The sequence below is a fragment of the Desmodus rotundus genome, chromosome 3 (assembly GCF_022682495.2).
Source record: "Desmodus rotundus isolate HL8 chromosome 3, HLdesRot8A.1, whole genome shotgun sequence".
Classification (NCBI taxonomy): domain Eukaryota; kingdom Metazoa; phylum Chordata; class Mammalia; order Chiroptera; family Phyllostomidae; genus Desmodus; species Desmodus rotundus.
The window spans coordinates 21,967,061-21,991,527 of NC_071389.1; the positions used below are offsets into that span (position 1 = coordinate 21,967,061).

Consider the following 24,467-nt stretch of genomic DNA (forward strand, 5'->3'; position numbering starts at 1 on the left):
TTCCCTTCCATCTCAGCACACTTAGATGAGCGGAAGCAGGAAAGTCTTCTGCAGCCCTAGAGGCAGGATAGTAAGAAGCTAGGAAAATTCCTGGGCAAGGGGAATGGGGAAACTGAAACAAGAAGATCAAACGAGGCCAAACAGTTTGAGCAACTTACAGCCAGCTGGTGAATTGCAAGAGCTTACCTCCCCTAACCAAGGACACGTGAGAGTGAATGGTTTACACCTCTCCTCTCTCACCAAAGAATACCTAGCTTAAATCTCCCTGGTCTGGGACATAGAGAACAGAGGCCCAATTAATGTCATTTGTGCCAGCTAAACCCAAGGACAGATGAAGTCAGGGGAACAAATAACAAAAACCCTATTAAAAGCCAGACAGGCTCAAGATAAAAGTAAAATAGTACAGAGGACCAAAGAACATTCCCACCACCCACCAGCCCCAATGCACTCATTTTGACACATCAGCATGTTAACGTTGTACCTGGAAAGCTGATGAAAATACAAAAAGCCCTCAGGACAAAGACGCGTCATGAGCTCCCCCTAGAGCACGCCCCTGCCCCTTCTCGGGCATGAACTTTTTGTTTCCTCCTAAACTCCAAGGGCCCCAAGGAGACTTGCAGCCAGGGGAGCAGTGAGCAGCTCAACCTGGGCTTATCCCCTGACCCTGTCTCCAGGGCCCCGTTTTCTCTGACTTCCAGGTGAGCTGACAGCAGCCCCACCTTGACTTACTTCTTTCCCATAACTTTCTAGGGAGCCACAGCAGCCCCGCCTAGGCTCTCTCCCATTACTCCGTCCACCCTACGCCTTTCCCTTCACCATCCCCAGCCTTTTGGTTTGCAGGCTCACGCTCAGTCCATTGAGCTACACCAGCCCAGGCCACCATCCCCAGCCTTAATAAACATAGTCTCAAAATCACCTGGACTCGTGTTGTGAAATCTTTCCCACACAAGGTCAGGAACCCACACATGACAAGCCGGCCTGAGGCTGACCCACTCCGGGCTGGTGCCTGTCCAGAAACACCCTGACCCTTCTTTCCACTGCCCTGCCTTTCTCCCTCCCTAGCAAGGTGCAGCTGCACCTCCTCTGCCCATTGCCCTCTAGCTTCTGCCCCCACCACTCTCCTGAATCATGCTGGCAAGTCACCAGAGACCTCAGCAGGCCTCTCTGCAGGTGGGTTGCCCACCAGGTTTCTCTATCACCAGCTGTTCTCCACAGGCAACTCTTTCTTGCCAGCTTCCTGAAATGTCAGTGCCTGCCAGACCTCTGCCTGGACCCTCTTCTCTTCTCACTCAGCACATTCTCCCAAGGCTGCCTCATCCCCTCCAGTGGCTCCCACCACCCCCTCGGGGCTGAGGCCTCCAGCCATTGCTGCCATCTACTGGCTGTGGACAGTCCACGTGGCCATCCTCCACACTCTCCCACTTAGCACATGAGACACTGAACTCACTAACTCCCAAACATCTGGAAGGAACCTATGCATCACCTCACCCTCGCCCCTCAGAAGCCTGCTTTTCCTCCTGTAGTCCTTACTTGTATCAGTATACCCACCACCTGCCAGTTCACCCATAGAGCAACCTGGGAACCATCCTGGGCTTCCTCCTACCACCCTCTATACCCCTGCATCCAGTCATATCCCAAATACCACCAGTTGCAGTTACCAACTGTTCCACACCCATCCCTCTGGCTCGCCTCCAGCCTGAATCATTGCAGTAACCTCCTCTCTCAAACAGAGGGAGCTTTCTAAACATACAGTGATCCTCATTCGTGGTTTCCATATTAGTGTGTTTGCACACTCACTAAAATGTATTTGCCTAACCCCTAAACCCATAGCCACAGTGCTTTCCCAGTCACTCATGGGCATGCACAACACCGTGAAAAATTCGAGTCACCTGATGTGCAAGTTCCCAGCTAAGGATGAACAAGATGACACTCTGCCTTCTTGTCTCAGCTCTTCTACTGTAAACACACATTCTACTCCAGGTCAACTTTTTCACCTTCTTGCGCCTTTAGAAAGTGACGTTGCGGTTTAACCTGGCCCCTGAGCACAGTGAGGCAGTCCTGTCTGGCGGCTCTCCATGCAGGAAGGCCATGATATGCCTTAGGGAGAAGATGCGTGCATGAGATGAGCTTGGTTCAGGCGCGAGTCGCGGTGCTGTGAGTTTGGGGTTAATGATTCGACAGGACACTGTATATTAAGGAAGGTGTCATGGCATAGAAACGCACATAAAACAAGGTTGTGTCCTGTTTCATTGATGAAAGTGTTCCAACTAGAGGCTCGTAAGAACCTAGCCCTGTATTTCTCCCACTGGCAAAGCTTCAGGATTTCCCGATTCAGTGTTTGTTGTGACTTTACACAACCTAACTACCATGAATAATGGAATCGACTGTGCCAGTCTGACCGTTCCCCCAGGCCTCCCTCTGCACACAAGATAAATTCAAACTCCTTAGCATAGAGTTCCACGTCTTCAGGGTTGAGAAGGTCCTTGCTGACTTTCCAGGTGCCTTGCCTTTTGGTGCCCCCACCAGTCCCCAGCCAGCTCCCCTCAAAAGCTCTTTGACTGTCTCTCACAGAGGCCCTCTGCATACTCTGTGCCTTCCACCTCAAAGGCCTCTCCTCCTCCCCTCCTCCTGGTGATGGCCTACACAGCCTTCAAGACACAGCTTCAACGTCACCTTGTCTGGGCCTCCCTCCTGCAGACGTTGACATTCCCTTCTCTGTTATATGTCCCTTATAGCACTTCTCACAATGCTGTGCCTGATCCATTCGTGTGTCTCCTCTCTCCTGTACTTGGCAACAGTTTTGGGGGAAGAGTGTGGAAGGCGGATAGATGTGTGTGACTCTCTTTGTAGGGTGTATGCATTTCATACATATTTCATTCAGTAAACCCAACTGGAGACCTCGCTTGCTGCCAGGCACCCTTCCAGGCACCAGGGTCACAGCGGTGAACAGCACAAAGCACAGCCCCCCCCATGTGTGCAACACCGTGCCTGTAGCGTGGCCTGTGTCTAGGAGGAGTGTGCACATGTGGGACTGTTGCACCTGCTGTGGACCTGCAGTGTTTGTGGCTCTTAGACACACTGTCCATTGAATTCTGGCCCTGTGCAACCTGCAGATAAAGGACATCTGAGAGTTCATTAGGCCAACAGGCTGTGTCTGTGCATTAACCCTCCCCAGGCACTCCCTACCTGCCCTCCCCAGCTCTCCAACAGTCAATTTCTAGCCTGGGTTTTGCCTTTTTAACCCAAAGACAGCATCCATCCACATGAGATTTTCTCTGGTGAGTACATCTGTCTCCCCCTGCTTCTCTGCCACCCTATGTCTCAGTGAGAAAAGGCATAGGACTAGGGAAATGGGGAGAAAGTCAGGTTTTGTGGGTACCCACCGTGTGTCAGGTGTGTGTGGACAGTTTACCTGTATCAGAGGCAGTGGTAGGAAGGCCCTCCTCTGTGCCAGGCACTGTCCTCACACAGTCCCTCTGCTGGCTGGGGCGATAAGGATGCTAACCTGATGAGGTTGCACCTCTATGCCTTCTCAGGACACCCCTCATGGCACAACAGGTCTCATCCACAGCAGAGAAATGGGGATTGCCCAGATCTAAAAGTAACAGAGGCAAGATTCAAATCCAGCAGAATGAGACTCTAGATGCAGGGGTTTGGGGCCCAAATGCAGAGGTCCTTTGCCTTAAGGAAGTCCCCTAAAATGCCATCTGCATCAAACAGGAAGCACCTTTTCTGGGCAAGCCTTGTGCAGTTCAGCCTCTTCCCTCTGGAGCTCACCTTAAAGCCCTTTCTTACTTCATCAGTGTGTCTTTGCACCCCTCATCTGTGTACCTGGGGGACCCTGCCCAGCCTCTTCTGTCCCTCTCTTTATCTGTGTAGCCTGGAACCAAACACAGCACCTGGCACATAGCAGTGTCCCAGAGATGACTCTTGAATTTAAAACAAGGGTTAATGGAAAGACCGATGTATGTGCTGTTGGAAATAAAGAGCAGCCCCGTAGTGGGGAAGGGTGGTCATCCATGAGGGGTTTGGGGAGGGGTTTGGTGTGCATATTTTGGGGAGGGGTGGGGCTGTGTATGCAGGGGAGAGGGAAGCTCTCCGTGCCACTCACCGTGCATTCAGTGTTGGGGTGCAAAGTCGGAAGTAGAGCCCAGCAGCAACAGGATGGTGGCGAATGGGTTGGCTGCTCCATGACCTCTTTGCCGCCATGAGGGGCTGTGCAGCTGGTATTAGAGTTATTAGCTGGTAATCAAGACTATGTTGGTAAGTTCCTGGGGGTCAGGGGCTGATCCACTTTGTGCTCACAACAATCCCCTAAAAAAAGTCTATTGGTGTGGATTGACTTGTTCATTCAACAGAAGAAGGGTCCTACCTGGGACAAGCTCAGTTAAGATCAGCTATTCCAATACAATCTGACAATGATGTGGAAGCTCAGGGCTGTGGAAGCCCAGAGATGGGGCCCCAAGCCATCTGGAGTGGCACAATCAGGGAAGGCTTCTTGGAGGAGTAGACCAAGTGAGGAGAAAGGTAAGAGAAGGGCATTCAAGTGGGGGCAATTGATGAAGCAAAGGCATTTAGGCTGGAAACAGAGTTTGGGAGTCTCGCATTTCCAAAGGTAATGGAAGCCATGGGAATGAAAGGCCACTAGAAGGGACCAGAGAGAGAGGAGAGCCTAGAGAGCAGACAGTCCCCAGAGGCAGCAGTGGGGAGTTTCTGGAATTTCAGGAATTGGGTTTCCTCTCACACAAGGCCAGAGATGGGAGGACAAGCAGGGGTCAGGGTGGACCTGTGGTTCTTCCCTGAGAGGATGTCATGATTCTGGGCTCAGCACCCCTGAGAGGAGGGAACTCCTAAGCTTCCTGGGCCACATCAGAGGCTGTCTGGGAAGGCTGGGGCCCAGCCAATGGCCATAGTGGGTGCAGCTCCTCCTCTTCCTAGGCCAGCGACACGCCCAGGCTGAGGCTCACTCGCAGGCTCTGTCCCAGGAACGGGCCTCCCCAAACACCTTCTCTGGTCCTGACATGATTTCCAGGTGCCTGCTGAGTCTACTGCCAGCTGTCGGGAGCCAGTACCTCGAGAGCCCTGAGGAGTAGCCACTCAGGTAAGGTCATCTGTATCCAAATGTACTCTGTCCCTTGGTATATGAGAGAGGGAAACTTCTCTGGTGGGAAGTGGAAGGAGGAAGCTTGGATGCATCTACCACCTGATGGTGGAGGAAAAAGGGCTCCTCTCGCCTCTGCTCTGAGTTTCTCCCACTCTCCCCAGCTGAGCAGAGGTGGAAGCCAGGCACTCACAGGACAATGCGGAGCTGGCCAGGCAGAGTAGGGCAGGCGGAGCTGCTCTGCCTGGGCCTGCTCAGCCCTACCCTGCCCCACCCCAGGTGGGCTGGGCCTAGACCCCTGGGAGCTAAGGGCTGGAGCCTCCCCAATTGTTCCTTGAGAAGCTGCCAGGAGTCCACCCACCTTAGGCAGGACTGAGCAAAGACAAGCTGATGATTCACAGCAGGGCACCCACATCCAAGTGAAGGGTGTTATAGACAGAACAATGAGGAGACAGGGTAGGGAGCAGAGACACCCTAGGCTCCCTTAGCCAGGGCCCACCTGGTGTAGGATGGAGTGGGCACAGAACAGGTGCCCAGGCAGCTTTCCAGGAAAGGGGCCCAGGACCAGAGTGTGGTTCTGGAGCCAGCCTGCCTCTGCTGTTTATCAGCTGTATAACAGTGAGCAAATTAATTAACCCCTTTGTGTTCTACTTTCCTCACCTGTAAATTGGGAATAAAAAATATCACACCCTTTCCTACAGTTGTTGCTGTATCGATTCATGCAAAGTGCTCAGAACAGCACCTGGCGCTGCATAGACACCCAACAAATATTGGCTTACCTTTGCCCTGCTCAACTGCTGCAGGGGTTCAGGACAGCGTGGTGACCTTCAGCCTGGACCAAAGTCAGAAGGGCATCAGGGACACCTTAATGCAAAAGGCTGTGCAGAGAGACTCCCTGAGATCCTGGGGGCCCAGCAGGGTGGGACTAGTGAATGGGTTCCCCCAAGAACCAGCCAGAGAATTCCAAGAGAGGAAGTGACACCCCTCACTCTGAACAGCAGTCACATTCCTTAAACGGAGGTAAATCTGACCCCTGTGTGTCTAGCACACCAAACTCACTCACCAGCAGAAGTAACGAAAGCAGCGTTTCCATCTTGGTGTCTTGACAAAGCTGTTCCACACGATGATGACAATGGGTTCTGTGGTCAAAGGAGTTTGGATAATACTACATATTCTGTCTCCCTTTTGGAGACTCACAAGGCAAAGTCATTAGCATGGTCAAGTAAAGGGACCTATTTACCTTTGCCAAAGGCAACGTTTGCCTACCTTTTTCAAACACAGATTCCTTTTCTCTCACTACTGTAGCCAGCCTACGGAACAGGATTCCATGGAACACCAGTTTGGGAACCACTGTATTACCAGGCTACTCTAGGAAGTTTATTGTAGAAAGAGAACCATTGACCCCTATGTTATCTTTCAGCTGGATTGCCACTGGCCTTGCTTCAAGCAAGTTGCACCCGAGCAGGACACTGCCTAGATAATTTAACTGAGTGTTAGACCAGGTGGGAGTTTGGGGATAAGTTTCTAGCCTCTCCAACCTCATCCTCCAAGTCAGGAACAAGGCAAAGAGCAGGTTCCTCTTGGGAGAAACTGTCTAAGGGGGAAAAGCAGTGCGCAGAAAGGAAAGGATAAGTCTTCCCAAGGCTCAGCCCCCTGAGGAGGAGGGCCAGGGTTGAAACAGAGGCAGAAGGCAGGATGTTCAACCTCCTTAAGGCTTCACTCTACAAGACTGAAAGACCAGAGCCCTGGTGGGAATGGGTGGGTCCCTGGACCCACCTTCACCCACTTTATGGGTAAGAGTTGGTTGGGTTCTGGACTTAACTGCTTAGGCTCAAATTCCAGCTCTGCATGTAATAGTTGTGTAACCTTGTAAAACCCCTCTACACCTCCATCTGTAAAATGGGTCAACAACAGAACCTAGCTCCTCTGTAGCTGTGAGGATTAGATATGATGACATGTTTCTGTAAAATGTTGAGTGAGTACTCTATAAATGTAGGACATTATTATCACTCCCCTGCAGCAGCAGCCAACACCTGGGTCCACCATGAACTGGGGGATCTTCGAGGGGCTCCTAAGCGGGGTCAACAAGTACTCCACAGCCTTCGGGCGCATCTGGCTGTCTCTGGTCTTTATCTTCCGAGTGCTGGTGTACCTGGTGACGGCTGAGCGTGTGTGGAGTGACGACCACAAGGATTTTGACTGCAACACCCGCCAGCCGGGCTGCTCCAACGTCTGCTTCGATGAGTTCTTCCCCGTGTCCCATGTGCGCCTCTGGGCCCTGCAGCTCATCCTGGTCACATGCCCCTCGCTGCTGGTGGTCATGCACGTGGCCTACCGGGAGGCACGGGAGAAAAAGCACCAAGAGGCAGTGGGGGAGGGTGGTAGGCGCCTCTACCTGAACCCTGGCAAGAAGCGGGGTGGGCTCTGGTGGACGTACGTCTGCAGCCTGGTGTTTAAGGCTGGTGTAGACGTCATCTTCCTTTATGTATTCCACTCATTCTACCCCAAATATACCCTGCCCCCTGTGGTCAAGTGCCACGCGGCTCCATGCCCCAACACAGTGGACTGCTTCATCTCCAAGCCCTCAGAGAAGAACATCTTCACTCTCTTTATGGTCATCACAGCCGCCATTTGCATCCTGCTCAACCTCGTGGAGCTGGCTTACCTGGTGAGCAAGAGGTGCCGTGAGTGCCTGGCAGTGAGGAAAGCCAGGGACACCAGCACGTCTTCCTGCAAACAGGATGACCTCCTCTCAGGCGACCTCATTTTTCTGGGCTCAGACACTCACCCTCCTCTCTTACCAGACTGCCCTCGAAACTACATGAAGAAAACCATCGTGTGAGGGGCTGCCTTCACTGGGCGGGACAGGCCTGGGTTGGGAGGGCCCGGCATCTCTGATGGGTACAGTCTTAAGGGTAGGAGGCTCCTGCCACCTGCCCCAGCTGTGTGGCCTTGGGTACCTCAGTTTCCTTTTGTGTAAAATGTGGATGGTGAGGCCTACCTCATAAGATTGTTGCTATGAGAAGGAGTTTAATTAGAGAACAGATGTGCAAGCAACTTTATGTGTGGGACCCACAGTCAGGGCTTAATAAAAATCAACTCCTCCAGCCCTGGCTGGTGTAGCTTGGTTTGTTGGAGCATTGTCCCACATCTGAAGGGTTTGGTTCCCAGTCAGGGCACATACCTAGTTTGTGGGTTTGATCCCCAGTCCCAGCACTTATGGTCCCTGGTCCAGGCACACATGGGAGGAAACCAATGCTTCTCTCTTTTCAATGCTTCTCTGTCGCACTGATGTTTCTCTCTCTTCCTCCCTCCTGTCCTCTCTAAGAGCAATGAAAAAATGTTCTCAGACCCTGGCTTGTGTGGCTTAGTGGATTGAATGCCGGCCTGGAAACCAAAATGTTGCCAGTTCAATTCCCGGTCAGTCGGGGCACTTGCCTGGGTTGCAGGCCAGGCCCCCAGTTGGAGGTGTGCAAGAGGCAACCAATTGATGTATCTCTAGCACATTGGTGTTCCTCTCCCTCCCTTTCTCCCTGCCTTCCCCTCTCTCTAAATAAATATATATTTTAAATGTTCTCAGGTGAGGATTAAAAAACCAAAAGTTAACTCCTCCACTGATTCAAGGTATCAGTGGTCCTTTGGTCCTTTGACTTTTGTGACCCTTATCAGGTCATTGGGTCACTCTCTCTGCCCCTGCAGAGGATTATACTTTGTCCAGCCAGGTGAGGGGCCATCCTCTCCTCCAAAAAGGGTCCCCAGCACTCCTGGGGTCATGCTGCCTTCTCATGCCTTTCTTCTCAGTTGAAATTTTAGGCCTATGGGTTATCTGCAAAAAGAATGGATCTTAGTAATGGGGAGTGGCATTTGGCAGTAGAAAGTCCATGAACTTTGAGTCAGAACTCTTGCATTCAAGCCCAAGTTCCCCTGGGTCTCTGGGAAAGTGATGTCAGCCCCTCTCTGAAATGGGTTAATACTACTGAGTCTGTGGGGTTGTAGCAAGGACCTGGTGAGCTCATGGTTGTGGATGGGGTTAGCTGGCTGTGAAAGGCCACATAAATGTTAATCACTGGTATTAGGAAGTGCTAGAGAAATGCTGGGGGAAATAAGGAAGAGGAGCCCCTCCCTGGCTACACATTAACCTTCACTGCCCCAAGGTCCCTAGGCAGCACCCCCTGAGTCACATTCCAACTTCCCTGGAGGCCTGCCCCAGAGAGCCAGGCCCACAGGAATGAACAAGAGGCTGTGCCTGGCCCCCTGACAACTGGGGCATTTCATGCTGCCGACCTTGTCTCCGCCAGGGAAGTGGGGTTCCCTTGTATAGAAGAACCAAGTCAGTCCCTCCCATCCCCTATACAGCTCACCAGCAGCCCAAGCTCAAGTCCCCAGAAATGTCCCCACCAGGTGGGAAGTGACCCTGGGCTGAATCAAGATTGCCCCTTTCCATAGATGTCAGCTGCTGAGGGCTTCAGAACCAGGCTTTCCGAGAAAAGGGCAGGAGAGACACCTGGGACAGGGGGACAGAGGGCAATAAGGTGACGGGAAGAGGACAGAGTCAATGCCATTGTTGATGACCGGGGCCTGGGGAATGAGGATTCCAGGCTCCTGCCCCCCGCACTGCAGTTTCACCCACATACCTGCCAGACCAAGGAGCCAGACCTGGCCATGCCCAGCCAGCCTGGAGAGAAGGCGTAGGCCAGGAGAGAAGAGCCTCGGGTGTTTGCTCTGAATATGTGCCCGGGGAAGTCCGCCCGCCAGCCTGCCCACCTGCTCACTCTCCCTGGCTCATTGGCTCATGAAGCCCCACCCAGCAGGGAAGTAAAAAACAAAAGCTGCCTTTGGGAGGCCATCAAACAGACAGACCAGACCAGGGACGAGACAGAGGCTGCTGGACGGAAGAAAGGTAAGGATCAAATTGGGCATGAGGCTGGACTGGGAAGCAGGTACCAGTGAGGCTGAGAATCCCCATTGCAGATCACTGGGAAAAACCCAGGGAAGTCCCAAAGAGGGAAAGGAAAGTCCTTCCAGACTGAAGGGAAGACAGAGGACCAGAGGACAGATAGAAAGAGGGGGGGTCAGGAGATGTGAGGTTTCGATCTGGTTTAGCAAACATCTATGGTGCGCTCTCTGGGCCACGCCCAGTGCTGAGTGCCGGGGAAATAGAGGTGATGAGACAAGGGGGCTGCCCTCCGGATGCCAGCAGTCTGGCACAGAAGCCAAGACGACTGGAATATCAATGATGCATGAAAGACGGAGGAGGTTGCTCCGAAAAATGTCCCAAGGGCACGAGGTCTGAAGATGCTGAGATCTGAGTCAGGGACAGAGGAGGGGTCAGAGTCAGAGATGGCACAGGAAGGCACTCCAGGTAGGGAGTGTGGTGGGTAGAACACGCAGGCCAGGGGCCTGAATGGAAATGATAGATTTGGCCAGCAAACAGAGAAAGGGATGCGCCTGAGAGAAAAGGTAAATGGGCGGAGGACACTGCCAGAGCCAGAATTCTGCCTCTGTCACTGCCCCAGTCCCTCCCTAAAGCCAGAATGTTTGGAATTCCAGAGGAACCCACTGTGGTCAGGACAGTCAGTGACCATAACCAGCAACCATGACGGAGGTGTCGCCAGGGTGGGTGGAGGGGCACAGGCAAGAAGATACCAGCCACCATGGTTCCAAAGAGAGAGCCTGTCCGGTTTGGAAAGGAAAGTCAAGAAGGGGATGGCCTGGGCCAGAGAGGAAGGAGGAGAATGCATATCACTCAGGCATCTGCCTCAGAGCTGATACAAACACGCCCAATTCAGGTCCTGGCTCATGTTGGTGCTCAGTAAAAGTTGGGGAAACTGGAGGATAAAGACACTCTCCCCTCCCCTCCTACCCTGGCCCAGCCCTGGCGGCCAGTAGGAGAGTGGATCAGCCAATTCACACCTTCTTACTACTTCTTTAGAAGTCAGTGACCCACAGGGCTGAATCTTAGGGTCAAAGAGGTTGGCAGTCACATCCAAGCAGGACAATTCTTCATGTGTGTCTATCACTTTATAGAATAAACTATTCCCTGATTTTGGAACTGGAAGACGGAAGTTCAAGACCAGCTCCGCCACTTCCAGCTGTGGGGCCTTGGGCAGGTGCCTGTAGGGGCCTTAGCTCACTCCCCCATGAACTGGGGATAATGGCAACCCCTGCCCCACCAAGTCGTTGGGGGTAAAGGCCTGAGGACACAGTGGTTGTGAAACAGTTTTGCCAATCACACCTTTAATAAAGGACACCCATTTCCAGGTTCTCCCAGGCCTTGTGGCCCCCAGGCCTGAGTGGGCGTGCACAGGTGTACACTGTCCACGTGAGAAGCCGGCACCATGAATTGGGCCTCCCTGCAGGGCCTCCTGAGTGGCGTCAACAAGTACTCCACGGCGCTGGGCCGCATCTGGCTGTCCGTGGTGTTCATCTTCCGGGTGCTGGTGTTCGTGGTCGCGGCGGAGGATGTGTGGGATGATGAACAGAAGGACTTTGTCTGCAACACCAAGCAGCCAGGCTGCCCCAACGTCTGCTATGACGAGTTCTTCCCTGTGTCCCACGTGCGCCTCTGGGCCCTGCAGCTCATCCTGGTCACGTGCCCCTCGCTGCTGGTGGTCATGCACGTGGCCTACCGCGAGGAGCGAGAGCGGAGGTACCGCCGGAAACATGGACCCAACGCCCCCGCCTTGTACGACAACCCAAACAAGAAGCGGGGCGGGCTCTGGTGGACATACTTGCTGACCCTCATCTTTAAGGCTGCCGTGGACTCTGGCTTTCTCTACGCCTTCCACATCCTCTACCAGGGGCATTACGACATGCCCCGCGTGGTGGCCTGCTCCCAGTCGCCCTGCCCCCACACAGTGGACTGCTTCATCTCCCGACCCACGGAGAAGAAGGTCTTCACCTACTTTATGGTGGCCACTGCTGTGCTCTGCATCCTGCTCAACCTCAGTGAGGTCATCTACCTGGTGAGCAAGAGGTGCCTGGAGATTTTCGGCTCCAAGCGCCGGTGGTCTCGGCACCAGAGTCGCCTGCATGATTCGTGCCCACCATATGCCCTCTCCCAGGCAGAGCACCCCCAAGATGGGAACTCTGTCCTAATGAAGGCCAGCTCGGCCTCAGTGGATGCAGATGGGTATCCATAACCTGCGAGGCTGGCAACTGGACCACCATGTCCCCCACCTGCTCCCGAAGGCCACAGCAGGGCAGTGGCACTTTCTGCAGCAGGGCATGTAAGGAAAGTGGTTATGGGGCTCAGGAAGCCTATTCGGGGGCCAGTACTGGGGAACAGTTCTGTCTCAGGGTTCTGAGCCCCAGGGGAAGGTGGCTTAATGGCAAGGATTTTATAGGTGGTAATAGGGTATGTCAAAAAGCCTTAATAAATATGATTTTCTCAGTACTTTGCAGTCAAGGTGGGGAATAATGGGTAGGAAAGCAGGGGATGTACAGTGGACCACTCTGGGCACTTGAGCCCCAGAACGTCAGATCCTGTTACACCCATCACACACCACACACACACACACACTCTCATACTCACACACACAGTGTGCCCCCAGGACATGGTGGGGAATACCAAAAGGCAGAAGCTGCTCTAGGGGGTTTCTAGACTCTCTAAAACCAGCTGGCCAGGGCAGGAGAGGAACCCTGAGAGACCCTGTGCTCAGCACGTCAGTTCTCAGAGAGTGCTGCTTAGGAAGCAACATGCTTAGGAGGCCCCTGCCTCCCCCATCCGGGCCTCTCTAACCCTGCGCAGCAGAGGTCGAAGGTGGGTGAATGCCCTCTGAGGGTGGGAGGCAAGGGCCCAGAGGAGGTGGGATGGTGCTGAGCACAAGTCCAGGGTGGCGAGGAGGCATGTCCCCACAGGCCAGGGACCTATGCTGAAGGGTCCCTCATGGGTCCTCAAGTTTCAAGAACTTTCCTTCTCTTTCCTGAATACACATCCCCTCATTCTCCCCACCCCCACCCCACTACTCAGACCTTGGCGAGTCCCAAAATCACACCTCCAGCCTGGACCTGCCTGCGTCCCAGAGCCCCCACCGGCTGTCCATGGGACAACCCTCCAGGGGCCCCCGGGCATCTCCCACTCAGCAGCTCCCAAACCTGCCCTCCTCACAGGTCACTCCCCACCCCATAAGTGGCACCGCCATCCACCCAGTTGTCCAAGCCAGGAGCTGGCCTGACATCCTCTTCTCCCAGCCCCTCACACCCCTCATCCCAGTGCAGCAGCAAATCCCACTGATCCCAGCCCCTCAAGTGCCTCCTGAATCTGCCCCTCCCCTCCCACCCCACAGCCTTAACATCTCCCGGGGCCCTCCCATCCGCCCTCTACTATAAGGACAGGATGGTTTTTCTGTATATGAATCTGACCACATTGTTCCTTCTTCATTAAAAATTCTTCTACCAGGACCACCCTCCATTGCCCAAACCTGGACCCCACTGACCTCCCCAACCTGACCTGCTTCCTCCCTCCTTGTACCCACCAATAATACCAAAGGGCTCGTGGTTCCCCAATCAGACACATCTTGCTATGCGGTGCCTCGTGCCTACAGACATGCTGTTCCCTCTGCCTGAAACGCCCTTCCTCCCTCCTCTGGGGCCCTCCCTAGAACCCCAGGGACATTAACTACCTTCTCCATGTACCAGCCTTGCTCATGCCTCTGTTATTCCCCCCAAATTGGAGTGGCCATTTCTCCCCATCAGTCTGTGAGCGCTTCACGGGCAGGGCAGGGCAGGGCAGGGCAGGGCAGAACGCTGAGTCATCTGGGCCGGCTGCCTTCAATAAATGTTTCTTGACTGAGTAAATGGGCTGTGAGCTGCTTGGCGGAAGGGACTGGGTCGCTGATCTGAATTGTCCACCACACCTAGCCCAGGGAGTTCAGCAAAGTGGGATTTTTTTGTTTGTTTTTAATTTGTTTTAAAGATTTTATTTATTTATTTTTAGAGAGAGGGAAAGGAAGGTAGAAAGAGAGGAAGAGAAACATCATTGCGTGGCCACCTCCTGCACACCCCCCACTGGGGACCTAGCCCGAAATCCAGGCATGTGCCCTGACTGGAAATCGAACCAGCAACCCCTTGGCTCACAGGCCAGCACTCAATCCATTGGGCCACACCAGCCAGGGCACAAAGTGTTTTCTCTTTGTTTGTAGGTGTGTTTTGTTGTTTCATTTAAAAAGTCCAGCCTAAAGGTCTTGTTTATAGATGAGGAAACTTTGGCCTAAGAAGAGGAAGGGACCTTCTAACTCCACACTGATGTGCTGAGTCTGTGGGGACTGTGTCCTCTGTGGTCTATGGAGAGCCTCCATGTTCAAGATCAGAGAGTCACCTGTCCATAGGTCTGGGTCCCTGGAAGCAGAGCCAGCAGCAGGAATGTGTGTGTGTGTGCGTGTGAAGGAAGGAGCAAGGGAAGCAGGATAGGGAAGAGGCAGAGCTGACCAGGGTGTGGGCTTGGGGAAACTTAGCCTTGGCCTGAGCCCCACGGGATGAGGGGCCCTTGGGTCATAAACCTCACCATAGAGTTGTCCCTCTGGACACAAGGGAATCAGGCTCTGAAATCCCAAATCAGTCAGTCATTGGTTTCAGGCCACTTGAAGAACAGGGCAGGCAGGAAGGAGTTGGCAGTTCCCACCCACTCATGATCAATTCTCCAGGGGCAACTGTAAGCCATGAGTGACCGACATTCACAGCTACTGGGGAATAGGTGTCCCCCAGAAAAGGGGATGTGGACAGGGCACCAATGCCATCTACTGAACTCCAAGAATCAAGGGCAACTCTGCATCCAATCCTGGAGAACAACCAGTCCAGAACCAGATGACCCCACACTGCTCAGACCAAGGCAGCTCCCACGTGCAGGCCCGTGGGCCAGCCAGAGTCAGCTCCCTCTGAGATCCTGGATTCCCCACTCCAGGGCAAGGGCATCCAGGACCCGACTACTCTCAAGGCAGTCCTCTTCGTGTGTACTGTCCCCAGAGGCCTGGAGTCCTGAGCCATTAAGCCAGACGAAGACTGAACACTGTGACCAGCCTGAAGGCCCTGGAGACAACTGGATAACCCTCTAGAAAACACTTCAGTTACTCCACTCTTATCCTCGGTCCTGCCCACACTCTCAGACCCCCACCCTGCCCTCAGTACCACTCTCAGACCTTTCTACCTCCACCTTCTTGAAAACTCTTGGCTTAGCTTAGGCCCCTGCCATCTTTCTCTTCCACCTTCTGCCGGCCCACACTGCTGCCACCTACTTCTCATTCCTTAAAGACTTGAGCACATGACTCAGGGTCTCCTGGTATTCTCAGGGCCATGGGGGCTGCCTGTGTGCCACTCTGTCCTTTTCATTCCATGTACTCCTATTCCTTCATGAGCTCCTCCTCCACTCCATTTAGCTGCCCACTCACAGGGCCACGCCCTGGATTTTGTCTTCACCCAGAACTGCTCTACCTCTAGAATCTTCCATTGACTTCAAATCAACAAATATTGATAGTTCACTTTTATGTGATAAGCCCCCTACTACATGCCGAGGATTCATCTGAGAAGAATCAGACACAGTCCCTGACTTCATGGAGCTTCCATTCCATGAACAGAAAAGCTGTTAAACTCATGGTGTGCTGGGAAGCACGAGGGTGCCGGGAGACAGGGAAGGTGGATCCAACACCAGGCATCCAGGAAAAGGTTCCCTGAGACTTCTTAAGCTGACACCTAGAGAAAGAGGAGGATTTTGCCAAGCAAAGTGGGAAGGAGCCTCCAGGCAGAAGGGATAGCCCATGAAAGGCCTACAAAGGGAGAGTAGACCCAGGTGAGGGGTCAGGATGAAGTAGACAGAGGCTAGGTCACACAGTGCTTTCTTTGTAAAGCCCTGTTAATGCTTCTGGACTTGATCCGAAGGACAATGCAAAGTCACCAGAGAGATTTAGCACGAAGTGATGTGATGTGATTTGCAGTATCTGTGGTTACAGTGCAGAGAAAGGAGCCCGAGCAGGGTTGCCTATTTGGAATCTGACACTAATAATCCAAGTGAGAAGTCACAGTAGCCTAAACTAGGGTGTGCACCGTGGGGATGGAAAGAAGTAGCTGGATTTAAGAAATGTTTGCAAGATAAAATCAAAAAGACCTGGTGAGTTGATTGGGTGTGGGGATCAGAGACAGGAAATAAAGACACCCAAGTTTCTGGCTCTGGGTGGTGGAGCATCTACCCAGGGGAGGAGCAGGTTTCAGACAGGGTTGAGTCTGAGATTCAAATAAGCTATCATCCTCTACATCTCCTCTCATTTGTGGACCATCTCAGCACTCAGCTCCTTGTGTCTCTTTACTATTATGCTTATTATCATTCTTGATGCCTTCACATCCAATTCCTTGACCTCTTAGTTCCTTGACTTCCTTGCTTCTAACAATATTTTTCTCCACCCATTGAACTGACCTACATGAGTGCTCACACCCTAGACCTTTTCTGCACCAAAAGCTGCATCATCTCCTATGTATCCAGCCCACTCACTCGGTTTCACACTCTAGCAATCCTTCTGCCCCATCTACTGACCGTCACTATTTCACCATCCGTCACCCCTTCATACCCTCCTTTCCATTTCCATCTTGGATTCCACAGGCCCACAGGTAATTGCTGACTTGTAGATATCCTCCACTCCTTTGCCTTTTGGTGCTTCTGTAATTACATGCCAGGCAGGACCCTAACTCTAGTTAAGCCCAAGCACCTGTTCCAGAGCACCTGGAAAATAATACAACAGGACTGAAAGATTTCAATGGAAACTTCTGACCACAAAGCTCAAGTGGGCACTCAGCACTTCTAAAAAATTCTTAATTTTCCTAACACTTTAACACCATTTTCAAAGATGACTATGTCGTGCCTTTTCCTCTTTCCCTAGACCTCTGGCACCCTTCTCCAAATCGTCCGTTTCAGCTGACAGTCAGGCATTATATGCTTCTGGGAAATAGACGCAACAGGCAAGCACTAATTTGTCCACCCACCCCAAGTCTGCCAGCCTCCTAGTATGAGTGCCCATTCACTCTGCCTTCCCCCCTGTAACATGGGCGAGGTGTCCCTCTCTGAGTACATCCCCTCTGCTGGGACACTGGGCCCTCACCTCTCATTTGCTCTGGCCTGGGTTCCACAGTTGTTGCCTCACAATCCCCTTTCTGTAAATGTGCTTCAATGTTTTCCTCTCTCCCTTTACTTAATCCCCTCTTAACATGACATCCTTCTCCAGCTACTGGCCCTTTTACAGAAAACAAAATCCTCCAAACCCCGCCTGTACTTGCTGTTTCCACTTCCTCATCACTGTTCCCCATTGTAGTCAGGACCACTCTTGTCGAGGTCACCAGTGGCCAACAAGCTGCCAAATCAAAATGGTCAGTTCTTCACCCTCATCTTGCTCCCTCAGCAACGTTTGGCCGTAGAGAGCTCCCTCCAGAACAGCGACTTCCCTTGGCTCCCAGGCAGCACCCTCTCTTGGCCTTTTCCCCACCTCACCGATGAGTCTTTCTTGATCCCCATCGAATGCCTCTCCTTTCCCTTGCTGATCTCTAAATGCAGGATGCCCCAGGACCCAGTTCTCTACCCTCTTTTCTCCTCTGTATATTTACCCCTCTGTGATCTCATCTGGCACCATCTACAAAACCACCTATAAAATGATGACTCCCACATGTACATGTTGAGACCCAGCCACTCCCATGAGTTTTAGACTCATGTATCCAAATTCCTACTGGTCATCCAGAATAGAACTCCTAATCCCCCCTCAAAGATTTATGTTGCCTCCCTGCCCTCCCCACCTTGGAAGATGACATCCCCCTCCACCCAGCTGCTCAATTCAAAAACTTATGTGTCTCTTTCCTCCTAACTACATCCACCATTAATTAGCAAGTCACGCTACATATAATTCCAGAATATGTTCAAAGTCCACTCCTTTCCTACCATCTCTGAGTGCTTCTATCCCAGACCAAGCCACCTCATTGAACACCTGGATACCAGCCTCAGCTGGCTCCCTGCCTCCATTCTCGGTCCTCTGCAATTCTTGTTCCATATGGCAGCCTGAGACATCTTTCTATCATGTAAATCAGATCAATCAATTCACTCCTTGCATAAACCTTCCAAGTGTCTTCTCATCATGGCTATAAGAATGGAAAAAACCAAACTCCCTTCCACAGCCTGCAGGTCCCTACATGGTTAGGCCTTGGCTACCTCTCCAAACTCATCTCCCTGGACTCTCCCCTTCCCGCGGGCCCTGCCCACACTGGCGTCTCAGGGTCTTAGCACTGGCTTCTGCTGGCAACACTCTTGCCCTAGACCTTCACACAACTATCTCCTCTGCATTCACGTCTCAATTCAGACACCCTCTCATCCAGGAGGCCGTTACTGACCCACCCTCCCCAGACGAAGCACGCACCACACACCATCACTCTACCACGTGGCCCCATTTTATCTTCTTTGTAGCATTTACTAGTATACGAAATGTTCTGGTTTGTTTACATGTTTATTCTGTGTCATCGCAGTAGGATGAGCTCCTTGAGAAAAGGGACTCTGTCATGTTCCTCCTTTACCCACCAGCATATAGAACAGTGCTAGACATACAGCATAGTAGGCACTCAATAAAAATGTGTCAACTGACTGAGTGATTGACACCCAGGTGGAAATGTATAGGAGGCTGTTGCGTAGACGGCAGAAAAGGACTGGTCAGGAGATATGGATTTGGGAGTTGTCAGCAAAATGCCTGAATATAAGATAAGATTTTGCTCTAAAATTACCCCTCAGGTGGGAAGGATTTGTCTTATATTCAAGTCCTTATAAAGTCAACATTATGATACAGCTCTCAATTACTGCCTTTTGAACAATAAAACTCTCTTTGGGGAAAACTCATTAGCCTGAAATAACTTCAATCAATGAGGCTTTGGATTTCCGTGGAGGTCTCTTGGCTGAATAAAAAAAAAGTGGAAGCAAACACACTACGCATAGATTCAATCATTATTCCTGGGGGTGTTGCAAGTATTGTCTTTTTCAGCAAGCCCATTAAAAAAATTACTTGAACAATAAAGGAAGTGATTATGTTGTGGAGATGATAAATACACACCTACCAGATGATTTGTTTTTAACTTATGCAAACCTAACGTTATGCAACGAGGCTTTTGTGGCAAATAAAGTTCCCAGCATCACACCCAGTTTGAAAAAGTGTTATGCCACAAATATTTGGGCAAAAATAAAGTTTGTGTGTTCTGTAAAAGGTTAATTTTGACAAATGAAACTCTAATGACATTGACGCAGGTGTTAAGAAAAATATTAAAAGCTTAAATAAAATTGCTTCATGAACTATGAGTGGAGACAAAATAATATGTCTTACTACACTGTTTAGATAATGTGATGTTTTTAATGCACAGCAAACTAAGTTAATAAATTATTTCAACCATGCTAAAATTTATGTGTTCCAATTAGCCCCCAAACTTTTTGGAGGGTCTCCTCATTGGAGGGAATATAGGGGTTGCTTTTTATTTGGAGACATCTTAGATTTGGGCTTCTATGGTGGGTGGTTCCCTAAGGCTTGAAAGTGGCGGGTACTGAACAGGGACTTTGGGGGAGAGATGAGATGATGCTCTAGGGTGTAGCCTTAAAGGCTGGTTAGAGTGGACACAAGCCAGCAGAAAGGGGACTATGGGGTAAACTGATATCATAGACACCAAGAGAATATGATGTCACAGCAGAGGAATATGATGTCACAGAAGCCAAGAGACAAGTGTTCTGGAGAAGTTTTAAAGCTAGGAGGTTCTAGAAGAGGCATCTCTGGAGAAGCAGAAAGGGATCGTGAGGGCCAGACTGCCATGGGTCCAATCAGATGGGCTGAAAAGCATTCACCAGGTGAACAGAGTGCTCATTGATATCCATGGCAGGACTGTCATCATAGAGAACCAGGTGCCAATGAAAAGAGGGGACAGGGAGGGCCAAGCAAGCAGTGACAGCAACTGTGGACAACTGATTGGACAACAGTGGCTGCAAGAAGCAGAAAAAATGAAAGGGTGTTCGTTGCGAGGGAATGGGGGCAGTCAAGAAAAATGTTTTTTTACACTGAGAGAGAATTGGCAATATTTAAATGGTGGTGAGATACATTCAGTAGACGGGAAAGAAGGTTAAGGGCTCCAGGAGAGCCAGAGGGAATGAGATGCAGAGCCCAGATGGAGGCTCAGGCTGCAACAGGAAAACCACAGGGGGGCTATCCGAACAGGAGGGAAGGAAGAAATGGTGAGACAGGTGCAGGTCATCCCACTCTTAACCACAGCTTCCCTCCCACTTAGCCCTTTCCTCAACATCTGCTCATGTTTGTTCAGCAGATCAACAGGCGACCTCCTATACAGACACCTCCAGACTCCACCCTGCAACCTTCTCCCAGTCTGCCAGAGCCCTCCATTTGCTTCCTTCTGTATCCAGCCTGAACCTGGGCTCCACCATCTCCCACCAGGTTGGGAGATGTTCCCATTTCACGTGAGAGCTTCTGAACTGATGTCTGCCCTCCCCACCAGACTGCAAGCTCTATGAGGACAGGACCAGCACCTTCAGACCCTACACTATGCTGGGCATGCAGTAAAAGGGTCATAAATAACTGCTGGGATATAATGACTGCAATGAATTGCCATCCAACCAATATCCCCATTGTCCTTCTGTCCCTCCTGCTTAGCAAAATTCCAGGCCCAGATCAATCCAACTGTGCTTTCCCATGTCTACACCCTGTGCTAGGTTCTGTAGAGTGAATCACACAAGCAGAGTGAGGCCCCTGCAGATTGCTGTTCTCCAGCACAGTCTGACCATCCTCATCCTTCCCTGCTTTGATCTCTGCTGTTTTTCACAGAGCTAGCCTTCTCAACCTTCTGCACTCCCCTCAAACCTTCTAGACAGTTCCCTCTTGATTTTGCCCCACTTCTCCAAGGAAGCAGAAGCTATGTGAGAAGAATGCTCTCCCGTCAATGGCCACCAGACCCACAGACCAATCAGTGCCCACACCAGTGCTCCCTCCTTTCCCTCACACAGTAGAAAGTGCTGAGCCTACTCCTATTAATGCTCTAATCTCCCCACCTGTGCTCCTGGTCTCCTCTCTCCCCACCTCTGTATACTCTCCTATTTTTTCAACCCCAAACTCTCTTCAGCATTCAAGCATGCTTACATGCCTCCCATCCAAACAAGAAATAAAAAGACCTTCCTGACCTCATATGTTCCACACCTCCCTCCTTATCTCTCTTGACTTTCACCACTGTGCCCTCTGAAACAGAGGTCTGTACTTACTATCTCAACTTCCTCGCCTCCCACCCACCCCACCAGCTATGGTCCAGTCTCTGCCCCACCACCCCACCTGAACCACCCTGCCCTTGCCCAGTGCACCTACGATTCCTTTGTCACTAAGCCCAGTGGGTGCTTCCAGTCCTTGTCTTGTGCAATGAGCCATTTAACAGAGTAGATGGCCTTCCTTCTTGAACCTCTTCCAAGTGCCATCAACACTTCATGCATTCTGTCCACCCAGCACTTCTCCTTCCCTCTAACCAGGACTGCCAAAGGCAACTGCCGGTCATGCGTCCTGGCCCCTCGACCTCAGGGTGGATATGTGCTCCAGGTGAGGCTGCTCAGTGTTCTTCCCCAGGCTACTTGAGTCATTACTAAGGAAAGCACATAGCCGCAGAACTTGGGAAGGTGTGAGCTCAGAGCTGCTGGTGACCATGAGCAAAGCCTTTTGCAAAAGCCCATCAGTACTTGGAGAGAGAGAACCCAATAGGTGAGGCAAACAGGAGAGAGGTCCTAGATACATCCAGACACATCCAGACCTGACTCCAGCCAGGTCCTTCCAGAGCCCTGAGGCATTCCTGCCCTTCCCACGATTCTACAAACCAATCAATTCCCCTTTGTGCCCAAACTCATCCAAGCTGGATGTCTGTCGTTTGCATTCAAGAGCACTGATTAACACACCCAGGCTTCCCAAACACCACTCTTCTAGGTTCCTGTCATTCAACTTCCTCTCCTCAATCTCCTTCAATGCCCCCATGCCCACCCTTCCCTGGGGAGGTCCTCAGGGCTCTGTCCCAGGCTGTCCTCTCTCCTTGGTCTCCACACCCTCCCTGGGTGAGTCTGTCCTCTCCCGTGGTCTTCATTACCATCCCGGCACTGCTGACACCCAAATCTCCCTCTTCTGTCCTTTAAAAAATGTTTGTATTGTGACCAAATATACATAATATGTTATACATAACATACATACATATACATAACATACACATAAACAATTATGTTAAATATACATAACATGAAGTTACCATTTTCACCATTTTTAAGTGTACGATTCAGTAGCATCAATTGCACTAACAATGTTGTGCAGCCCTCACCACTATTTCCAGAACTTTTTCATCACCCTGAACAAATACTCTGTACCCTTTAAACAATAACCCCTGCCCACCCTTCCACGTAGCCCCTGGTAACCTCTAACAACTCACTGTCTCTATGAATTTGCCTGTTGCAGATATTTCATATAAGTGAAATCATACACTACCTATACTTTGTGTCTGACTTATTTCACTTGGCACAATATTTTCAAGATTTGTCCATACTGTAGCATGTATCAGAACTTGATTATCTTTTATGATTGAATAATACTCTATTGTATGGATTCACCACATTTTGTATACCCATTCCTCCTTTGTGGACATTGTCTTGGCTATTGTGAACAGTGCTATTATGAACATTCATACACAAGTATTGGTTTGAATCCCTGTTTCCAGATCTTTCAGGTATATACCTAGACGTGATTTGCAGGGTCATATGGTAATTCCACATTTAACTTTCTGAGGAACCACCAAACTTTCCGCAGCAGCTGCACCATTTTGCATTTGCACCCACAATGCACAAGGGTACCCATTGTTCTCTTTCCTGAGGCCCAGTGCCCTGCATCCAGATGCCCCTGTACACCCTCCAACCACCACAGACAGGCATTTGGATGCAGAGAGAACTTGGCTTGTGAAAACAACCAGTCCTGAACCACACCTGACATCTGAGGCTCTGGGAGGCTAGGTGTCAGGCCTTAGGTGAGGCCCAGGGATGGAGTGTGGGATGGGACGAAACTGCCTATTGTGCACTTACATCATCAGAAAGGGTTTTTAGGTCGTGTCGGAAAGCCCCAGTGGCCTTGTCCTAATGGCTGGATTGGACTATCATTTATGAACACACATGTCATTTAGCCAGCTCCAGACACAATGACCCCATCATTTTCTTGCGCTGCTCCAACCTGCTCCTGTCCTTATGCCCCCAGTTCAGCTTGTGGCAAACCCTCCACTCAGGTGCCTATGTCAAGACCTCTCCAAATGACAAGAATGGAGAGTTCAGGGACCACAGCCCTAGAGCCCAGACCCAGTCTAGGCTCTGTTCACCAATGTCCAGTGCCTGTCACCTCCTCGGCCCAGGGTCAAGGCTCCAGAAGCTCCCACACTGCAGATGGCAGGCTGATTTCAGGCACATTGCACATACCTCACCCCCAGCTGGCTTCCCCAGCCACCCCGATACCCCACACCCCCGCAGCTCAAAGGACAGCCCAAGAAAGTAGCCTCCTCCCATCCAGGAGAGAGCAAAGCCTGGGTGAGGCCAGACAGCCAATCCTTTGGTACCACTGGTTTCAGCCTGCAGGCAAGAAGGGGAAACAGATGAGGCTTGGTCAGTAAAGACTTCCCAGAGGAGGGAAGGTGGCCAGGGAGGAACTTCTGGAAGGTACGAGGATGGGAAGCTAAGCTAGAAGGGAACTGATGAAACAGAAAACAGCTGCTGTGTGCTGGCCTGGGGCAGGAGCTTGGTGTGCTTGGTGGGTTTCAGTCACTCATTCTGCAAGTACTTTTGTCTACAAGGCGCCAGGCACTGGGAGGACACCCATGGACACAACAGACAAAAATCACTGTCCTCGTAGATTCTAGCAATGGAGAAGACAATTAACAAGAAGAATAAGCAAAATGTAAAATATGTTACGTGATTATAAAGCTAAGGGAAAAAATAAAGCAGGGAGGGGGTAAGGAGTGTTGTGTTGTGAGGGGAACTGCTGTTTGAGGTGGGGAGGCCAGGGAAGGCCAAGAGCAAGCCAGGCGGAGATCTGGGGGAAAGCGCACCAGACAGAAGGAAGGGCAAGCCCATAGGCACTGAGGCTGGGGATGACCCCATGTACACACCGGAGAGCAAGGAAACCAATGAGGCGGGGCTGCAGGAGAGCCAAGAGGCACAGAAAATGAAGCCACAACTTTCGTTTGAGGCCTAAGAAGGACAAGCTCACATAGGTTCCTTCAGGCCATCCTGATGCCTTTGGCTGTCACTTTGAATAAGCAGGAAGCCAATGGTGCATTTTGAACAGAAAGGGGTGTGGTCTCCTCGGTG

General features: G+C 51.4%; 2 protein-coding genes across 3 annotated transcripts; both read left to right on the plus strand.

The window, feature by feature from the left end:
• Positions 1-4,960: 4,960 nt before the first annotated feature.
• Positions 4,961-8,648, plus strand: GJB5 (gap junction protein beta 5). Of its 2 annotated transcripts, none has more exons than XM_045190390.3 (2): positions 4,961-5,101; positions 7,122-8,648. In XM_045190390.3, exon 2 carries the CDS (start codon positions 7,146-7,148, stop codon positions 7,941-7,943), a length of 798 nt encoding a protein of 265 aa, XP_045046325.2. In that variant the 5' UTR covers positions 4,961-5,101; positions 7,122-7,145; the 3' UTR covers positions 7,944-8,648. The 2 variants fall into 2 exon arrangements, with proteins under 2 accessions (XP_045046325.2, XP_024410609.2); XM_024554841.4 differs by having other exon boundaries at positions 7,125-8,648.
• A 974-nt stretch (positions 8,649-9,622) lies between these two features.
• On the plus strand, positions 9,623-12,497 carry GJB4 (gap junction protein beta 4). Its single transcript, XM_024554839.3, has 2 exons — positions 9,623-10,001; positions 11,363-12,497. Exon 2 carries the CDS (start codon positions 11,440-11,442, stop codon positions 12,241-12,243), a length of 804 nt encoding a protein of 267 aa, XP_024410607.2. The 5' UTR covers positions 9,623-10,001; positions 11,363-11,439; the 3' UTR covers positions 12,244-12,497.
• The last annotated feature ends 11,970 nt before the right edge of the window (positions 12,498-24,467 follow it).

Coding starts and splice junctions, on each gene's coding strand:
- GJB5 (XM_045190390.3), top strand. CDS start 7,146: ATGAACTGGGGGATCTTCGAGGGGCTCCTAAGCGGGGTCAACAAGTAC.
- GJB4 (XM_024554839.3), top strand. CDS start 11,440: ATGAATTGGGCCTCCCTGCAGGGCCTCCTGAGTGGCGTCAACAAGTAC.